Source organism: Gavialis gangeticus, unplaced genomic scaffold, assembly GCF_001723915.1.
Source record: "Gavialis gangeticus isolate Ggan-Ray unplaced genomic scaffold, GavGan_comp1, whole genome shotgun sequence".
Taxonomy (NCBI): Eukaryota; Metazoa; Chordata; order Crocodylia; family Gavialidae; genus Gavialis; species Gavialis gangeticus.
The window spans coordinates 32,022,648-32,042,123 of record NW_017728997.1 but is presented as its reverse complement, the minus strand read 5'-3'; the positions used below and the strand labels follow the sequence as shown (position 1 = coordinate 32,042,123).

Here is a 19,476-nt window from a genome sequence, read left to right as displayed (position 1 = left end):
ATCTGTACTTAACTCATAGGTCAAGCTGTTAACAATAAGCTAGATATGCAGGATAATTCATTATATAACATATCATAAACTTTAAAAGTAATGGACAAAGTTGGCATATCATTTGTCATCTTCAAAATTCATTTGCTACATAATGCATTAAGACAATTCCCATACCATATCTATCAAGGCATATAGATTCAGTTAATATAATTAAACTGTAGACATCTACAGCTTTAATGAAGTTTTATGTAGCAGTGAATATAAATGTATTACGATCAGCATTTATGTAGAAGTTTGTTGAGGGAATATTGTTACAGGATTGAGTTCATCCTTGGAATAACTCCAGCAGTGTCTCAGGTGGTTTCATAATTGCTCAAATTCAGTCAAATGCTTTCAAACTCCTATTAAGGAAACAGCTTCACTGAACATAAGTGGCCATGCTCAACAGCTAGACTTCTACCTCAAAACTGAATATTCTCTTACAGCTTCTGAGGTTGGACTGATTTTTGTTATATCTGAATGACTACACTGGAATCACATCACCTTTACATCATCATATCCACCACTTTGCTATACAAAGGTAGGCTATATCTTCTAATATTTGCTTTCAGCATATACATTTTCTACGCAGGAAAAAGAAAAGTTTGTAAGCTTCCTTACTGTCCCTGTCCCTTCGCCTCACTTTCCCAACAAAGTTTAAAGACTTCAACCTCCTTATCAAATAGAAGCTGTTTATCTGAAGATTTGCTTATCCAAATGAATTACCAGTACATATTCCTTGACATAGTCAGTTAAGGATGGATGTACAGCATTTGGTAAACAGTTTCTACTTCATTGAAATGGTTTAGATAAGAATTTCTAAAGTACTTGCAGCTCTAGAGGAGCAATAAACTTTGTATTTAACAACTGTGTATTTATACAGGTTTTTCAAACATTTAAAAAACAGGTAGTGACTTTTAACACTCCAGCACAGATAGTTGGAGTAGTCAAAATAAAAAAAAACCTGGTTCTTAATCCTTTTGAAAACCATTTTAGGATATAATCACCATATAATTAGCTTTACGTCTTTCAGAAACCACCCAAAGCTAAAAATTGATTAAACAGCCACTAGACTTTTGTTTAAATGAACCATTTGAATACCATTTCCACTGTGGTACAGAACGTGGTTTACATAACATTTTTTTTAATAGGTAACCAGTAGAATTATAGCTACCATTGTTTTCAAAGCCTGTAAAGTAGGCAGTGAAACACAAGCAAGCAAGAGTTATAATGTACATTGTTGTCTTTGACAGCTGAGCAATATCAAAGGATAGTGAAGGTATAGGGGGATAAAAATCATATTAACACACATTTCTGTGCATTTTTAAAAACGTGATTTCAGTTTTGTGTAGACCAGAGCAGCGGTATAAACACAGGTCAGAAGATCACTGGCAGAGTTCAAGGTCACACTTAGCTTTTCAAGCTGTATGAATAGCTTTTCTTGCAACATTATTAATTACCATAAAAAGAGCAAGTTCAAGGACAAACCTGGGGTTTTAATGCAAGCTGAGGCTGTACACAATATCCCAGGAATGTGCAGCTCATTACTGGAGTGCCCAGCATCTTGCCGGATGCAACCCATACAGCACAAACTGCAAACATGATGTACAGTGGAACAGTTCATTTGCCAGGATATCACCCTCCAATACAGTTTATCATTTTATTCTTCAGAGACAATTTTTAAAATGTATTTTCCACTAATCTTCTTTTTAACACCCATTCAGCAAGTGCATTCAGAAACCCAACATACTTCATTTTAATACTCTCACCTGCAGAAGCCTTGGTTGTCATATGCCATGTTAGCCCCATCATCAAATACTGTTTTTTTCCTGAGTTTTTTGTTATTGTTATTATTTCTGCCTTTAAAACCAAAATAAGCAGCTTGCATGTTTTCCAGTTCTTCAGTTCTGAGCTGGTACCACAGCTGCATATCCCTGTAAACAAAGAAAAGTTGAAAATAGATAGCTCTGGCATTACTACAGTATTTTAACTCTTACTTGACTAAAACCTCAATCCAGAAAAGTACTTAAAAAAACAAGTTTCACATTATCCCTATGAGGAAACCATTGAAACACGTGCCAAACTTTAAGGGCATGTCTCAGTCCAGACTTAAGCAAGTGCTTGCCTGGAAAAGGAGGTTTTCTAAATTTACGACTTTAGACAGAATAAATATTATTTTTAAAACATCAATGTTACTTGTTAAGATTTAACCCCCCAAATCTATAAAAATCATCAGATCCTGAGCAATTTTTACGAGAAAGTAAAGAAACTGCAGCAAGGAAGCTTCTCTGAATTTTAGCTTATAGTAAGTTGCATTTATAGCATGAAGTTGCGTCTCTTCACAGATAAATGCTATTGGCATCAAAAGGAACTACCTATGTTCAGACAACAGGAGCTGGCTTCTTTTAAAGTGCTGATGTTACCAGGCTGCTGGCACCTTATAGAAAAATAAAATTTATTCTATTCAGAAAAATATCTCCTGGGTCATTTTTGAAATATTGCCTCTCCCCCAAGTGTTCAAAGAATCAATCTGGTCTTAATCATGATATCGATAGAAAAATGATGAAACTGAGGAAAAATGAAGATTGTTTTATTTGCCCTCCAGATTCTAACCCTTTAGAACATACTTGGGGCATGTTTGCAAGATTTTTTATTACCCAAGGGGATTCAAATCTTACTTTTGTTATTTTTAAACAGTGCCTGAGATGCTCACATAAAGCTGGGGCTTTAAGAAAGAACATTAAATACTACGAGGATTGCAATAAAATTGCTAAATTGGCAATGCCTGTTCTCTGTTGTTCACACACTGTTCTTTCAGGATGCAATGCTCTGCTGACTGAAGAAAAATGGCAGCTTTGCCATTGACTCCTACAGGATTTAGGCCACAAGGGGCCAAGTTATTACTAAAGATGTGAGGACTTTCTGAGGTCTCCCCCCTTTGTTTCCCTTCCTTCCAATCTTTTTCCTGCCCTAACTTGTTTTCTGTCTAGAAAACCTCTCGCCAAGACCCATCATTACCACTCTCTTCTCAGAGAGACGGTTCTATAGCTTGCTGCAAGCTGTTCTCTCCCTATGGGGTTAAACCAAACTATTTCCAGTTCCCAAGCTTGCTCAAGTTACAGGAGCAGAGAATGAGATTACGACCTGATCTGAGAGCCCCCTCGTGGCATCACAAGAAAATGGCATCAAACTAGCCTGAACTCAATAAATATTTTTTGGTGATATGGTTTCAAAGCAGTTGAATGCAGTTTTCTGAGTACTTAGGCATACAGTTGTAGGGGAAAGGCACAGAGATTTGGGAGGGGGAAGGGCACAAACTGAGAGGATCCAGGGAGGAGGATTCCTCTTAGATGTTGATGGTTTTACTAGGGCTGGCTAAAAAGTGTCCAAGCAGAATATTTTTGTCTGAAAATGCTGATCCATCACTAGCTAAACATTCTATAGGAATGGCCAATTTTGACAAAATTCACTAAAAATAAAAGTACTTCAAGGAAGAGGATCTTATAAGAATGAAACTGGCTACTACGTCATTTTGAAATGACTTTTCAATCACAAAAGGATTTTCTTTTATGTTGCAAATTATAATATCCATTTTAAAAGGTCAGACTTAAATTTAATTTTACAGGAACTTGCAGATTTCTTTGTAGCTTCTGTTTAGCACAAAACCAAACATTAGAAATGAAGAATTTCCTGTGAGATGGAAATTCTGGTTTTCACATATCTGAGACCAGCACTAGGACCTCCATGTACATCAATGGGTCTCCACCTCTTCTATGCACATCAACTGCCTCATCCAGTCTACACCCTTTTTTCCACGTTTGAATCCAGTGGGGGAGTGTCAGGAATGAAGGTGACGAAGCTTCCTGGCTGCCTACAGCAGGTACCACAACAGCTCCTCGGAGATAGATAGAGGTATCCAGCTGAGCTCTGGGCAGGTGTAAAGGAATCAGAAGAGCACAGACATGAGAATGAAATATACAAGTTAGGAGAAAGAGATAGTCAGAGGGATAATGTCAGCCGCAGTAGAGGAGCTAACTCTCTCTCTCCTCACATGTGTGTAAACCTTTGCTTTCTGCAGAAGGTGAGATATATGATGAGACAGAGCTGTATCCTATTGGGAACAGTACAAAAATCAGATGTAGCATAAAGCTCTATCTGATCACCCCATCACTTTTTCACAGCCAGGTTTTGAAACACACAGTATAAGTGTTACAACATTGTTAGGTAAGCTGGGGACAGACATTACACATAAACTGGTTTAAGTGATCAGAAACTGGTTTAAACCCGTAACAGAACAGACATTCAGTGCACATAAACCAGTTTGAAAATGGCTGGAACAGGTTTGAGATACACCTGGTTGAATGTAGCATCAGACTAAACTGATTTGGATCAATCTGGTTTATGCAATGTTTGTCCTAGACCCCTTCCTGGTTTAAGTTAGATCAGAGTCCCCCAGCATCCCAGCATGCTGTCTGGGCTGGGCTCTCCGCTCTAGAGAGCTGGGCTGGTGCCTTCCCTCTGCTCCCAGGCTGGAGCTCTAGCAGGGACTTGCAGGCACAGCAACATATGCCTGGCTTCCCCTGCCGCTCCACCCCCTTGCTGTTCAAGCAGGAATCCCTCCCTCCTCTCTCCCATAGCATGGACCATAGCCAGAATGTGGTATGCTAGCTAATGCAGATCGGTGTTTGTGTAAGGCAGACAGGACAGTGTCAGCTTAGGGCTTTTTAGAGCTAATCAACCCTCCTTGGAATGTTCCCTTCCTTGAAAAAAGTTGCTTAAGAAGAACTTGAACTAATGAGAGGCTTTATTTTCTGATGGAGTGCTAAATGCTGATAACAGCTGATTAATGCTCTGTTATCAAGAAGTGGGGGGGGGAAACCCTTCCCTAATCAGAGCATACTGCTGGGGCCTGGCCATACCCCCCTCAGCTCAGCACTATAGCGGGGAAAGGAGGGCTGCTCTAGTACCCCCAGCTTCTAGCCTGAGCTACTGCAGGTATGTGCCTGAATTTCCTCAGTCAAGAGTGGATGTCTGTGCCATTACAAACCAGTTCAGCCTAGCCAGGTTAGACTAACCTGCAAAGATTGAATCAATTCAGGATCAGGCTTTTTGAATGTCTTTCCCTAGCCATAAAGAATCCCTGCACATTTTAATAAGAACTGAAGATAAAGCAAAGGAGAAAAAAGGGGTAGGGGAAATCCTTAGTCATCCCATGGAGAAGAAAACCCAAGGAGAAGAAGAAGAATGGCACAGTTACTAGGACTTGAAAGACCCAGGTTCAGTTTCTCACTCCACCATACCCTTGCTATGTGACACCTAACCCTCACTGATGTCAAGGGAATTAGGCACTAATATACCTTTAAATATCTGGGCCTTAGCCTTTCTTTGGGTCTCAGCTCCCCCTCCTCCAAACAGATTATTACCTCACTGAGTGTCATGAGGATGAAGCCATTTACAAAACTAGGAGGTACTCAGATAATATGGCAACAGAGGCCATTTAACTGCCTTAGACACACAGATCTTCTCTCTCATCTTGGGATTTATGCTATTTTTGCAAGGTTTTGTGGAAGCGCACATACCTTTCAGTTCTCCTCCTTTCACTTTTCTTAACACACTTGATGAGACAACAAGTTAGAAAAGCCATAGACATCAGCAGAATGATGGCACAGCTTACAATGGAGGCAATCACTGCTACTTTAAATCCAAAAGTCTCATACTTCGATATGGCTGCAGGAAAGCAAATATAGAAACAGGTTTCCAAGGCAAACACCTTATTAAATTTAGCTTTCACATTCCTATTAAAATGTGCTGAGATCTACTTGTTTCACTGTCTTGCTAATAATAATGCAATGAAATTTTTCATGTCAGTATGCATTAAAATGTTCCAGGTATCTTGGCTTAATTTCAAACCAAGGTTGTCTCAGAGTGGACTATTTAAAAATCTACTGTTTATAAGTTACTAATGAACTGTTCACAACTATCCTACCACTTAAGTTAATTAAGCACGATGCTCTTAGCTTCACAGTACCTTAAAAGCACAACTTCGTCAGTCTGTTAAAAATGCAATGATGTACCAGATTCTGTTAATCAAATGTTAACAAGGACTAGATTGGCAAAAACAAATACTGGAAAAGAAAGACAGATGTAAAGAAGCCTATTCTGAGAAGGTTAGTTCCGTATAACTGTATTTTATTTTGCACATCAGGTCACTTTCTCTTTTAGCAATCAGCAGGACAGGATCCTGGAAGCAGCAAAAAGTCTTCAGTTGGACACTGGGGATATTTGTAATTGTGGGAGTAGGAAAAATACACTCTAAAGATAGAGAAGTGTTGATGTGGCACTATAGCCTCAGCTAGTCCAGTTTGAGCGCTATGTCTTCCTTACCAAAGGAAAGTGTTACTTTTTGCATCACCAAAAATGCCAGTCTTAGAAATGTGTCCACTGAATTCCAGAGATAGCTGTATATTTGCACAGCTTTTTAAAAGCAAGCATTCTTATCTGTTACTTTCTCTCATGGAATCCCAATAGTCAGATATAAGCTTGCCTACCTGGAATAGGAATCTCAAGTGCATAGCAAAATCATCCATCTAACAGGGATTCTAAAATTAGACAAGGTCCAATGCATTGGTCTTGAGAGCCATTCTGAATTTTAAACACTCCAAAGTTCAGAGGCATTGAGATCCAGAATTTTGCTTTGGGCCTATTTCTTATAAAATTACTATACATTGTATAATAAATAAGGAGCAGTATTGGCTGAAAGATACATTTTTCCCTTACAAGGTATCCCTTGTGTAACTCTACTGAAGGCATTGCTGTAAGACCAGGCATGAGTCTGACTAAGAGTCTTTCCTGTGTTGTAATGAATGGTGTTTAATTGCATTCCACACATTTCAGCCCTAAAGGAAATTCAACGTCTCTTCTGTGCACAGAACCCTACATCTTCCAAAGACTTAGGACTATAAATCAAAAAAGTTAGAGACTAACTCAGCTTAGGTGATAGAAATTTTTTTGGAATAATCCTTACGCTTGCACGAGGGAACTCCTGCTGTCCACTGAGCACTGTTTCCTTTCCAAATGCAGGTGATGACTCCCTGTCCTTCAAGCTGGTGTTCAGCAGAACACTGGAATGTGATCACTGTCCCAACTGTGGTGCCGTTGCCATGAATTATTTGTAACGTACCAAGCTGAGGGGGGAATATCTGGCTACACTGGCCTGCAGATGAAGGGGGAGGGGGACAGGAAAAAAAGAAACCAGAATTACATAAATTTAAGACCAAATCTCAGGTCCACTGAAATAAAGATTTATGAGACCCAAGCTAAGTAAACAGTCAAAAGATGCTGCTAGTTTCTGTAAGACAAATTCACCTCTCAAGAAAACCAGCACAAAGGCACTGACTGCTGCAAATCCCATTTAAATGCTATGTCCAGGATTTAACCAGGATGTACAACGTGCCCAGCCTTTGGCCGGCCTGCTGCCCACGTGGGAATTCCACTCTGCTGTGTGACATTTTCTCATAAAGATATTCAATACACAGTGAGGAACGTTTATGTAGTAGGTTATTCAGTGCTATCAAATTGCTAGCATTCATGTTTTCTTCTGAGACTTTAGTATTGCCATTTTTTAAATGTACGTGTCAGGAAAGAACTTTGTACATCAAAGCTCAAGGATACAATGCATTATACCTATTTTTTTTTTACATTAAAAAAAACCCAAACAAACAACTCTTTCCCCTACATGATTTCCCTATTTTCTTATTGTTTCAAATTCATTAGGTCCACATTCTCTCTGGAATAACTGAATGCTGCCTGCATTGGTTACCTGTTTTGGTTAGCAACTCTATAACTGGTTGTTGCCATGAGATGTCTTATTTAACATTGATTTTCCTACTGATTTTAACACAGTTTTTCATTGATCAGTCATTAAAAAAATAAATAAATACAGCGTTCTGAAATATCCAAAAAGACAAGTGATTTTTTCCCCATCCTTGTATGTTTGAGCTAATATAAACCCAATATATCTTTATTTTTCATATTTATCTTTACCAAATAATACTGTGTCTCTTTTTCCAGCGTTAGCATATGGGACTATTCAGTTGTTCCTGCAATTACTTGAATGCACCTGCACCATGAGTTAAAAGACTGGAGGTTTTAACCATAGTCATAAGCAGAAATACAAATGAGGATGTTTTCTTGCACTGGTTAGAAGCAGACAGAGGTCTACAGTTACTAAGATTTTTCTTCTTTTTTTTTTAAACAACTCTTTATTTAAGAAGTTTTACCAGGTTTGTGTGTTTATAGCAATTCTATTTTATTTGACATACCTGCATCTTCTAGTCCCTATTTATGTATTTAGCACAAAATCCTGGTCTAAAGTCAGTGGAAATTTACTACTGATTTCCATGGGAACAGGATATGGCTCTTATTTATTTGCAATTTGATTCTTCCTTAATATAAATGTCCAGTAGCATGCGAATAGTTAAATAATACCCATCTAATCCTGAACATTTAATGTGTGTAGAACAAAGATGCACCTCTTGCATAATACGGTCCTGTGTTTAATTAATATTAAGCTTCCTCTATGAAATAACAGCAAAGAAGCTACGACTCTTTTCCTGCCCTCAATTTCTGCCCTTAAAATCCACAAAAAACAAACAAAAGTCACGGGGATGACTACTGTTCCAATCTACTATGTAAATATGTACTGAAAACCTGACTTGACAGACTCTCTCTCAAAGTCTGTTTAGATTCTTTTTGTTTGCTCTGAAAGCAGTTTCAACTATGTACCTTATTACAATAATCAGCAACCACAAGAAGAAATATTTTCTAGAGAATCCTAAATCCTACTCTACTTTTTCCCAGTACCTGATCACTGATCCATGTCTGATACATAACCTGTGCCCCCTCTTGTCTGGGCTTAAAGCAGATACTATGATTTCATTTTAAAAGTTTTCTGCATAGCAGTTATCTTATCCATAAAAGATCTCCAGTTCAGAGTGTAGCATTTCATACATTTGATTTGTAAAATACCAGAGCATATAGCATGTCTTAGTCATACAGATGGTTAGCATTGTCATCAGTGATGCTGGTATCAATGAGAGATGCTAAGAGTAAATGCGAGTCAAATGTGGTCCAAAGGATATTTGTTTAGCAGTACAAAGCAGCCTTCATAAGAGCTTTTTGGTACACTTGACTGTTGACCTTCAATAACTCTTCTCCAAAGAACAATTTGCCATTTGATTCTTTCCTTCCAGATGTATTTAAAATTAATCCATTTGTTGACTTTGAATAATTTATGCGTCTGTAGCTAGTTAAATTGCTTCCTGCTTTTTCTTGCATTATCATCTCCCATAATGATATATGTAGGAGTAATTAAAACATCTATTCCAATTACCTTGTTCATACCCTTTCCTGCGCTAAAATATACTTTAAAATATTTCTTTTACTTAAAGTGTCTAAAAATGTTCTCATCAACTTATGTCCCACTAAGCTATGTATTTCCTTATGCCTCAGGGCTGTAATAGCATCATGTGTTTTCCTCAAGGATCATTCCTACATTTAGTGAAGTTGTCAAAAGGACTTCAATGACTTCTCTAGACAACATCTAATGAGGGACAAACTGTCAAAGGGTAAATTAGTGAGCTTAAACAAACATCCAAAAGTTCAAATGCCTATCTGAAACTTAAACCACTCAAACCTCTGTGGTCTTACAACCAAACTAGAAATCTTGCAAGGTCAAGTTTTTGTAGAAAGCATTTAATGTTTTTTTTCACTTTGGTCAGACTGGAAATACCACACAGCACTCATGTGAAATCTCAGAATCCTGGTTAATTCTTGCTTCATTCAGAAAAGTCTTAGCTCCACTAATTATTAAGGATGCAAAAGCAAGCTATCCTGATAACACAGATGAATGGGATGTGCAACAGGAGACCAATCTGGCTAGAGAGCAATCTCTTCAAGGAGTTGAAACTCAAAAAGGAATACTACAGAAAGTAGAAATTTGGTCACAATTCTAGAGAAGAATATACCAAATATCACACAGGCATGCAGGGGCAAAATTAGGATGGCTAAGGCATGATTTGAGACGTAACTGGCAAGGGATATAAAAGGCAATAAAAACAGATTCTCCAAGTATGTCAAGAGTAGAAAGAAGACCAAAAAAACTCTAGATCTCTTACAGAAGGCAGAAAGCAATATAGTTGTGGATGACACAGAGAAGACTGAAGTATTTAATGCTTTTATTTATTTCAGTTTTCACAAACAAAGGCAGCTACCAGATAATGAACACAGTTGGCAGCAAAGACAGGGAAGGAGTCAAAAAGCTTATAGTAATGCTAAAACAAGTTAAGGATTACTTAGGAGAAGCTAGATGCCTTCAAGTCAGTAGGACTGGATGGGATGCACCCTAGAGTACTGAAGGAATTGACTGAGTTCATTTCAGAGCCATCAGCCTCTTTTAAAACTCATGGAGGTTGGGCGAGATCCTTGTTGACAGGAAAAGAGAAAATATAGTGCCCATCTTTAAGGAAGCGAACAAGGAGGAGCCAGGGAATTACAGACCAGCCAGCCTGACCCTGACACCTGGAAAGATCATGGAGCAGGGCGTCAAAGAATTAATTGTACAGCACCAAAAGGAAAACAAGGCGATTATGAACAGTCAGCATGGATTCACCAAAGGCAAATCATGCCTGACCAATCTGATTTCCCTCTATGATAGGGTGACAGGCTCTGTGGATATGGGGAGATGAGTAATGTACCTTGACCTGACCTTGACCTTGTCTTTGATATCGTCTCCTATACTATTATCATTAACAAGATAAGGAAAATACAGACTACATGGAAGTACCACAAGGTCAATATGTGATTGGTTGGATCATCCTGCTCAAGAAGTAGTCATCAGTGGCTCAACATCACCCTAGGAGGAGGCATCAAGTGGGGTTCCCCAGGAGCCTGTCCTGGGTCTGGTATTAACATCTTCATTAATGATTTGGATGATGGTACTGAGTGCATGATGAGCAAATCTGTGGAGAATGCCAAAATGGGTGGAGTTGCAGATATTAGCTGTGTACATGTTTAAACGATCTGGAAGAATTCTTCCAAGTTTGTTTTTCTGGTAAACAAACTTAGTCAGAGACACCTGAACAGACATTTGAATGCTGAGCCCTTGAAGACCAGAAAACTTGCAATGAAGACATAGTGCAGCCAGGGCCCCCTGTGAACACATCTCAGTTTTCTCCTCAGGCTCAGAGACAGGTGACATCAATGTACAGGGCAGTCCTGACTGGCTGACCCAGGCTGCTTAGGGTCAGCCTGCGTCTCCCTGCAGAACAATGTGGGATTATGAAAGGGTCATGTTCTGTTTCCTGCCTGGCTGGAGCAACAGTGCCCAGTGAAGAGCGTAGTCTTCCTAAGGGTTCAGAACAAAATGCCATGGGATGCTGGAGGACTTTGCTGTGGCTTCTTTACTCTGAAAGGCTTGGAGATTAGGAAGAACTTTCTGACTATGAGGCTGGTCAAACATTGAAACAGACTATCAAGAGAAGTTGTGGAATCTCCATCCCTGGAAATTTTCAAGAGCAGACTGAATATAGGCACTTGGCTGGGATGACCCTACCTTGAGCAGGGGCCTGGACTAGATGACCGTGGAAGGTCCCTCCTGTTACAGCTGAAAAGTATGCCTGTGTGATAAAGGTGCTTGCTGAAGGCTCTATAATCTATGAAGATTAGACTAAGTGTTTTTCTGTCATTTGTTTAGATATTAAGCTATATGTTGTTGCTAAAAGCCTAATTAAAGTTTAAGATGTACAAGTTTAAGGCCTTATATAAAGTAAGGCCTAGTAAATTTAGCAAAACCTTGAAGTAGTAAGGCCCTGTGGCATAGTTAAAATTAACCTTATCAAAAGAATGCAAGGCTTGTACTGCTATTGGTCAGTCTAAAGACAGTTGAAGTAAAAATCTGAATGGCTGTAACTTATCAGCACAGCTCAGAAGGTATAAATTGGCTGGCACACCTGAAAATCATTTAGAAGGAAGATACAGCTCTGTGAAAGGGATTAATTAGCTGTTGACCTGCATCAGTGGGCCTGTGATCGGACAGCGCTGATCAGGGAAGCCCAACTTCGCTGACCTCTGTGGAAAGCAAAACTTATTATACATCAGGCATCAGAGGGGACTGCCAATAAGTTGCCGACGCAAATTAATATGGTCTGTCATTATCTGTCTTAGTATACTACACATAATCATGTTTTTGTTAAGTCAATAAAACTTTCTTACCTTTCTTACCCCCCCCCCCCCGACCACACTCTCAATCAATCCCAAACCCTCTGCTGGCAGCTGGGACATAAATGCTGCCCAGGGTAAGCCTGTCGTGGCTGCTGGCCACATGCCTGTGGTTAGGGGCCAAAGAGAACGCCCAGCTCCAGGAAAAGGTCACCCAGCTGAGTAAGGAATTAGACGATGTGAGAGATTCCAACAGAGTAGCGTGTGAGGCGGCACAAGCAGCTCAGAACCACTTGGAGACTTTAGAATGGAGGGAAGGAAAAATTATGATGGTGTGCATGGCCGCTTCCCTCCCTAAGAGGGTGCAGTTAGCACACGCTGTGGAGCCATCCTTCCACAAGGTACAACAGTGTCTTTATGGGGAGAAACCAGAAGTTGAGTTCTGGGAAGATCAAGGGGAAGAGATTGATGGAGAGGAAGAGATTGATAATGAGCCTGGTGCTGAACGGCCCCATATGTCTGAACTATTATCCAAACCCACTCTCCATATAACGATCCAGAGTGGCCAGTGTGCAAGCCAAATGGAGGGTGGCAACTGACTATTGACTTTTGAGCTTTAAATGCTAATACTGACCCCTTGATGGCTGCCGTCCCGTCACTACCTGCCTTAACAGAAAGCATCCGGTGTTATGGGCCTGCATGGATGGGATCCGTTGATATCAAGGACATGTTTTTTGCTATTCCCATCCATGAAAATCACTGGCCAGTATTTGCTTTCACGTGGACAGGGCAGCAGTATACCTACACCGTGCTGCCCCAGGGGTAGATACACAGCCCCATCCTGGCTCATAGGATTTTAGCTACAATAATTCATGAGGTCCAAGAAAAGTACCCCGACGTACGCATGTGGCAGTATATAAATGCAGTCATAGTGGGAAGTCAAGACAGAGAGGCTGCCACCAAGGCCTTTGAATCATTAAAAGGGAAAGTGCGTACCTTTGGATTCATGCTGTCTGAACAGAAATTCCAAGAAGTAGGGCCCCAGTATGAATTTCTAGAAATATAATAGCAAAATGGGGGGCCCACAATACCAGCTGAAGGGCTGAGAAGTATAGTAGGGACCCTGACTCCCACTAATGTAAAAAAAACTGCAAGCCCAATTGGGAGCACTCAATTTTTGGCATATGCATGTTCCTGAGTTTAGTGTATTAGCTCATCCCTTGTATAACCTATGTAAAAAGAGAACTAAATTGAAATGGGGTCCTAAGCATAAATATGCCTTATGAGCCCTTAAAAAAGCACTAACAGTTCATGCCTCCCTAGCAGCACGATATCCCAAAGGAGAGCTTTGGCTTCATATAGGTGTCTCGGAAGGAGGACCACACTGGAGCCTGCGGCAGAAGAAGTCCTTGGAAGCAGAAGGAAAACCCCTTGGATTCTGGAGCCAAGGCTGGAGAGGGGCAGAAGCAAAGTATACTCTCTTAGAACAGACATTGCAGCAACAGCGGTCCTGGAAGCCACAGAAGCACTAAGAGAAAAATTACCCACAGTTATCACTACTCCAATACCTGTTCTCGGAATGGCTCTGTCAGACCGCCAGCTGCCACGTGGGGGGAGAGTCCAAGACAACATGGTCCAAAGGTGGATTTATTACATCTTGAGCCAGGTTCAATGAGTAACCCCAAACAAGCTGCAGTGAACCTTCACCCACCAAAAAAGCACCTCCTTTCTCACCTGAAATAGAGACCTCAGCCAATGTTAAAGTCTGGTTTACAAATGGGTCTGCTCGAGGTCATGCCTGGAGAGCAGCCGCCTTAAGGATTCAAGATGGCAAGCAAGTAGGCCTTGGAAAAAGCACGCAGCATGCCGAGCTCAAAGCAGTGCTCAGCATGGCTGTGTGGAAGTTAGTAAAATGTCCATGTCCAGTAAAGCCCATTTATATTTATAGCAACTCCTGGATAGTAGTAAAAGGATGTACTAAATGGCCACCCCTTTAAAAGACAAAAACAAGACATTTGGAGCCACAAGAAATAGGAGACCTTATAAAAGTTAGCCCAAGATAAGCTTCCTCTACACATCCAACTTGTAAGTACAGCACATGAAAATAAAGCAGGAAAAGGCCGAGGCAAAGTAAAATAGGCAAGTTAATCAGCTACCAAGAGAAGAGGGCGCTGAAACCTTGTATATTAAAGAAAAAAAATAAAGCAGCTAGTCCATCATTACCCAATTCCTCCGCCCACTGTACACCTGGAGAACGAGCCTCAAAATGGCTACATCAACAACACGGGCACCCCGGGCGCGATGAAACCACCTGCCTGAATGCGTCTTAGGGCATTTGTATAACTGAAAAAGAAGCATAAGAAATAGTTGACGCATGCATCACCTGCTGCCAGGTCAAAATGCAACTAAAACCTTGCCTGACTGTCCTGTTGTCATTACGTGAAGGAAAAGTAGTGTGGCAGGTATGGCAATGTAATATCATAGGCCCCCTCCCTCAAACTTCCTGAAAGCAACAGTATGTGTTCGTAACTGTAAAAGTTGCCACAGGAATAACATTTGCCCGTGCCTCAGCAAGAGCTACAGCCCAAGATACTCGTGCAGAACTGAAAACTCTGCTAGCTGTGTATCCACCACCTATAGAACTACAGAGCGATAATGGCCCTCACTTCCGCAATCATCTTGTGTATGACTGAACCATAAAACATAGCATGTTATAGACATATCACATCCCATACTATCTGCAGTCTAACGAATTAGTAGAGCGAGCCAATGGCATCCTAAATACAATTTGCGGTTGGCCGCTGGCCTGGCCTGGGACTGGCACCTGGATCGAGCTATCAATTGGGCCAATAACCGACCCCATCCAGGAAGTAGCCCCATGCAACAGCCCTTTAGACTGGGTAGTCCCCATGAGCCAGCAGTAGAGCAATCTAGGGGTGGTGACCCAAAAAAGCTCCAGGCAGGAGATCAGGTGGTATTAAAGCACCCTCAAGGAAATAAATAAAAAAGGACACTATTAGCAAAAAGTATGCATAATACATGGTGGATATTTAAGTCAAATTCATCTAACAGGAGCCAAGCTCCTTGTTATCTTATTCCTACAGATCAGATCTGTCCATAAATGCAGCCATAACCATTCCTAATTAAGCCTGCCACTAAAGGCAAGTCTTGCTCTGTCACTGGTCTAAATTGACTGGCACCATAAAGTGGTGAACTGTTATAACTGTACTCTTTTTATTAATGCCTTATTGTGTTTCCTGGCTAGGCCGGTTCTTCTATCCTTCTTATTACCCAGATATTAATAAACTTGCTCCTGAAGACCTCAAGGAGTGGCCTAACCCTGAAGAGCATCCCCCAAAAACAAGCTCAGATGACCTGCACATGGTTCAGCCGCAGTATCCATACTAAAAGAAACCTGCCACCCTGGAGCAAATCAAGTCCCAGTCTCTAAGTAAAAAAAGAAGATAATGAACGGGCAAGGTGGTAACTGTCAGTGCACCTGTGGCACCAGTTATCATCTTGGGTACATTCCCTACCTGAAGGCTAGAATGGCTAACTGTGGAAGGGGAGGTAATTTTTGTAGTTTCACTCATCTGGGGGTTTGTTGTTACATACTTCCTGAGAAAAACCCCATTGAGGTCAACATCCCTGAGTTTGTACCCCCAATAGTGCATTCTGCATCTATTCAGCCTCTTGAGCCACTGCGTTTATGGGAGAATCTGCCCCCTCCCATTCCAATGGCTGACAACACTCTCCAGCATTATTACATAATTTATAAATCATACCCATACAAAGGTGTGGTAAAATAGTACCCACTTTAATACAACTAAAAGGAGGCTTTATCCTCAAGTCCCCATCCTTTTATACCAGTGGGGTTCCTTAAGCAAATTAGTGGTATGGTTCTGCCAGGGCAGTGCCGTTTCATCAACCCGGTACAGCATTGTCCCCATAAGCAACAGTAAGAACTCTTTCGCTCTCTGGAAGGTAAAGCATAGTTACAAGCTCCCAAGGAAGGAAGAATAAATGTAATCTGTAAAAAAACCAAAACGTTCACTACTATCTCTGGCCGTTCCACCACAAGAGGCCCTGACACTGCCCATGTATAACTCCACACCCAGGTGAAGGTCACAGGTTAAAATCCCAACCCTCCTAAACGCTTCATTGTTCACTGCCCGGGTATTGTTCAAGCTACTGTTCCAAACTGTTCAGCAGGAGCCCGCACAGCTGAAGGGTTACTTAAGTAAAAGTAACCAATCATTTTCCGTTCCACAAATACAATTAAGTCCCGCAGACAAATTGCTAACTAATGTAGAATTAAAGACAGCCCGTCTTACCCAGGCCATGATGAACACTGCTTTTAAAGCAAACAAAAAATCAAACTTCGAGTACTGCTTGTGTACAAGTTCAGTTATCATTAAATATGCATTTTTCCCAGGTAATAAACAACATTAAAAATAAAGAATGGCCCCCTGGCTTAGAGCATCATGGAATGCCTGCAACACTTAAAAAAAACAAACAAACAACCCCTACCAAAGTACCTGGATTACCACTTAAAAAGGCTATAATAAAGAAAAAGTGTTCATTCCTGGTGCAGGGGGTAAAAGATAGAAACTAAACCACTGCTTATTTGCTAAGCACAGGGCTAGAAGAAAAATGCCTTTAGGACTGGAATCTACATCGCCCCATATGGGAAAGTTACCCCCAATGGCCCTCGGTATGTGGCACAGTCCCCCTTGGTTCAAATTAGTAGCACCTTAATTAGATTAGGGACCCTAGAGAGAGGCTGGCCACTCAGCCCACCTAACATGACCTGCATATACAAGTTACCTGATGTGTCATATGTAACAATAGGGCAACATGTTTGTTAAAAAGGACCCGGTCATTTGCTGTATAAAAATGGTACCACCTGGACTTTGTGCAATTCGTGTTGCTTAGGAGCTGAAAGTGGAGCTCTGCTGCAATTAAGTAACCGTACTATTGCCCTAAAATAGCCAGACATTTCCTCTGAGACTATACCTCTCAACTTTAAAATATCCACTTCATGGGTATCAGATGCCACAGTTAAAAAACTAGAATAAAATAAAAAATAAGCTGCAAAGCCTTGAGGCAAAGGCTCAGCAAAGCACTCGGAGGGTGGGCAAATCATCAGTTTGGCTGTCAACGTGCCCAAGCCATGTAAATGGTATAATGTGATCTGCACTATTCGTGTGTCACCAGATATCACCTCAACTACGTGGCTAACCATCTTAAGCATCGTAGTATTCTGCATTGCCCTAGTGGCAACAGCTTAATTGTGTTTTAACCATTGTTGTCATAAATCTGTTCATGCTATGCAAATTAAATTTAAAGACCCCTCCCCATTCCCTAATGTAGCGCATGTAGCTTTAGCATCTCAACGGTAGCTATCATAGCGGTCCAACAAACAAAAAGTAAAGTGTAAGAGCTAAAAATTATGCCTGTGTAATAAAGGTGCTTGCTAAAAGCTCTATACAAATTAGACCAAGTGTTTTTCTGTCATTTACTTGATATTAAGCTATATGTTGTTTCTAAAAGCCTAATTAAAGTTTAAGATGTACAAGTTTAAGGCCTTATATAAAAGTAAGGCCTAGTAAAATTAGCAAAGCCTTAAAGTAGTAAGGCCCTGTGGCATACTTAAAATTAACCTTATCAAAAAAAATGCAAGGCTTGTACTGCTATTGGTCAGTCTAAAGACAGTTGAAGTAAAAAGAATCTAAATGGCTGTAACTTATCAGCAGAGCTCAAAAAGTATAAATTACCTGGCACACCCAAAAATCATTTAAAAGGAAGATACAGCTCTGTAAAAAAGATTAATTAGCTGTTAACCTAAATCAGTAGGCCCGTAGATCTCAAAGAGCCCAAAGACTGAATACCAGGGTCCTTCCCAGTACCTCTCGGACAGCACTAATCAAGAACACCTGACTTTGCTAAGCTTTGTAGAAAGAAAAACTTGTTGTACATCAGGCAAAGGGGACTGCCAATAAGTTGCCGATCCAAATTATTATTGTTTGTCATTATCTGTCTTAACAAAAACATGATTACACGCAGTATACTAAGTCAATAAACCTTTCTTACCTTTCTACCCCCCGACCACACTCTCAATCAATCCCGAACCCTCCACTGGCAGCTGGAACACCTCCCAGCCCTTCTTACAATCTTATTTTTTAACAGAGCATTGCCAAAATACACTTGTGTCTGGATTTACCAAAATCTGAAACTGAAAATAATTTTCAGTTTAGCTCTTATTTTATCTAGAGAGAGGTCAAAACTGAAAACCAGGATCAGAACATCCTAGAACCTTGAGGAAATCCAGGCCCACATTCAAGCTTTGTATGTTACACTTGTCTCCAATTTATCCTTTTTTCCTCCACTAATTCTTATTTTATGTTCCTCTCTTTCATATTATATTGGTCCTATGTAGATTTAATATTAGCTCATGCTAAGAATCTATACTCTTATTTTTCCCCAAAGACTCTCCTACTATTTTAACCTTGGTCATCTGTCTATAGACAAATGATTGTTCAGGTAAGTTTCTAACCTTCTATTTGGGTAAACAGATGCTTTCTAGCTCCACAGGCAAGTTTATCTGACTAGAACCATTACAATTAAAGAATAATTTTAGGGTCCAGACTGATATTTGCCACTAAAACATCTGAACTTAAATACAGCTAGCAGCTGTACAGCCAGCCTATAAATATTTGTTAGGCAAAGCTTGCACCTGGATCTAAACTTCCTCAACGTGGAATCTCAGGGGAGATTATACTTAGGGGCAACCAACATGGGTTCATTAGAGGCAAGTCCTGTCAGACCAACCTGGTGGCCTTCTATGACCAGGTCACAAAATCCTTAGACAAAGGTGTACCAGTAGACATAGTCTTTCTGGGCTTTAGGAAGGCCTTCAACACTGTCTCTCACCCCATTCTCATTACAAAACTAGGGGACTGTGGCATCAACACCTACAAAGTCAAATGGGTTGCCAACTGGCTGGAGGGCTGCACACAGAGAGTGGTGGTGGACAGCTCATTCTCAACCTGGAGGGATGTGGGCAGTGGGGTTCTGCAGGGCTCGGTCCTTGGGCCTGCAGTGTTTAATATCTTCATCAGCAACTTGGACGAGGGTGTAAAAAGCACCATGTTCAAATTTGCTGATGACACTAAGATGTGGGGGGATGTGGGCATGCTAGAAGGGAGGAATAGGCTGCAATCAGACCTA

At 40.6% G+C, this 19,476-nt stretch overlaps 1 protein-coding gene across 2 annotated transcripts in view; it reads right to left on the bottom strand.

Moving 5' to 3' along the window:
* Positions 1 to 19,476, bottom strand: part of SUSD3 (sushi domain containing 3) — an 86,297-nt gene that overhangs the window by 34,503 nt on the left and 32,318 nt on the right. For both annotated transcript variants that reach the window (XM_019505033.1, XM_019505034.1), the window contains exons 2-4: positions 7,055 to 7,243; positions 5,610 to 5,757; positions 1,800 to 1,964 (exon numbers count right to left, since the gene is read on the bottom strand). In XM_019505033.1, coding sequence (XP_019360578.1) covers positions 1,800 to 1,964; positions 5,610 to 5,757; positions 7,055 to 7,243 — 502 coding nt within the window. The remainder of the gene's footprint in view (positions 1 to 1,799; positions 1,965 to 5,609; positions 5,758 to 7,054; positions 7,244 to 19,476) is intronic.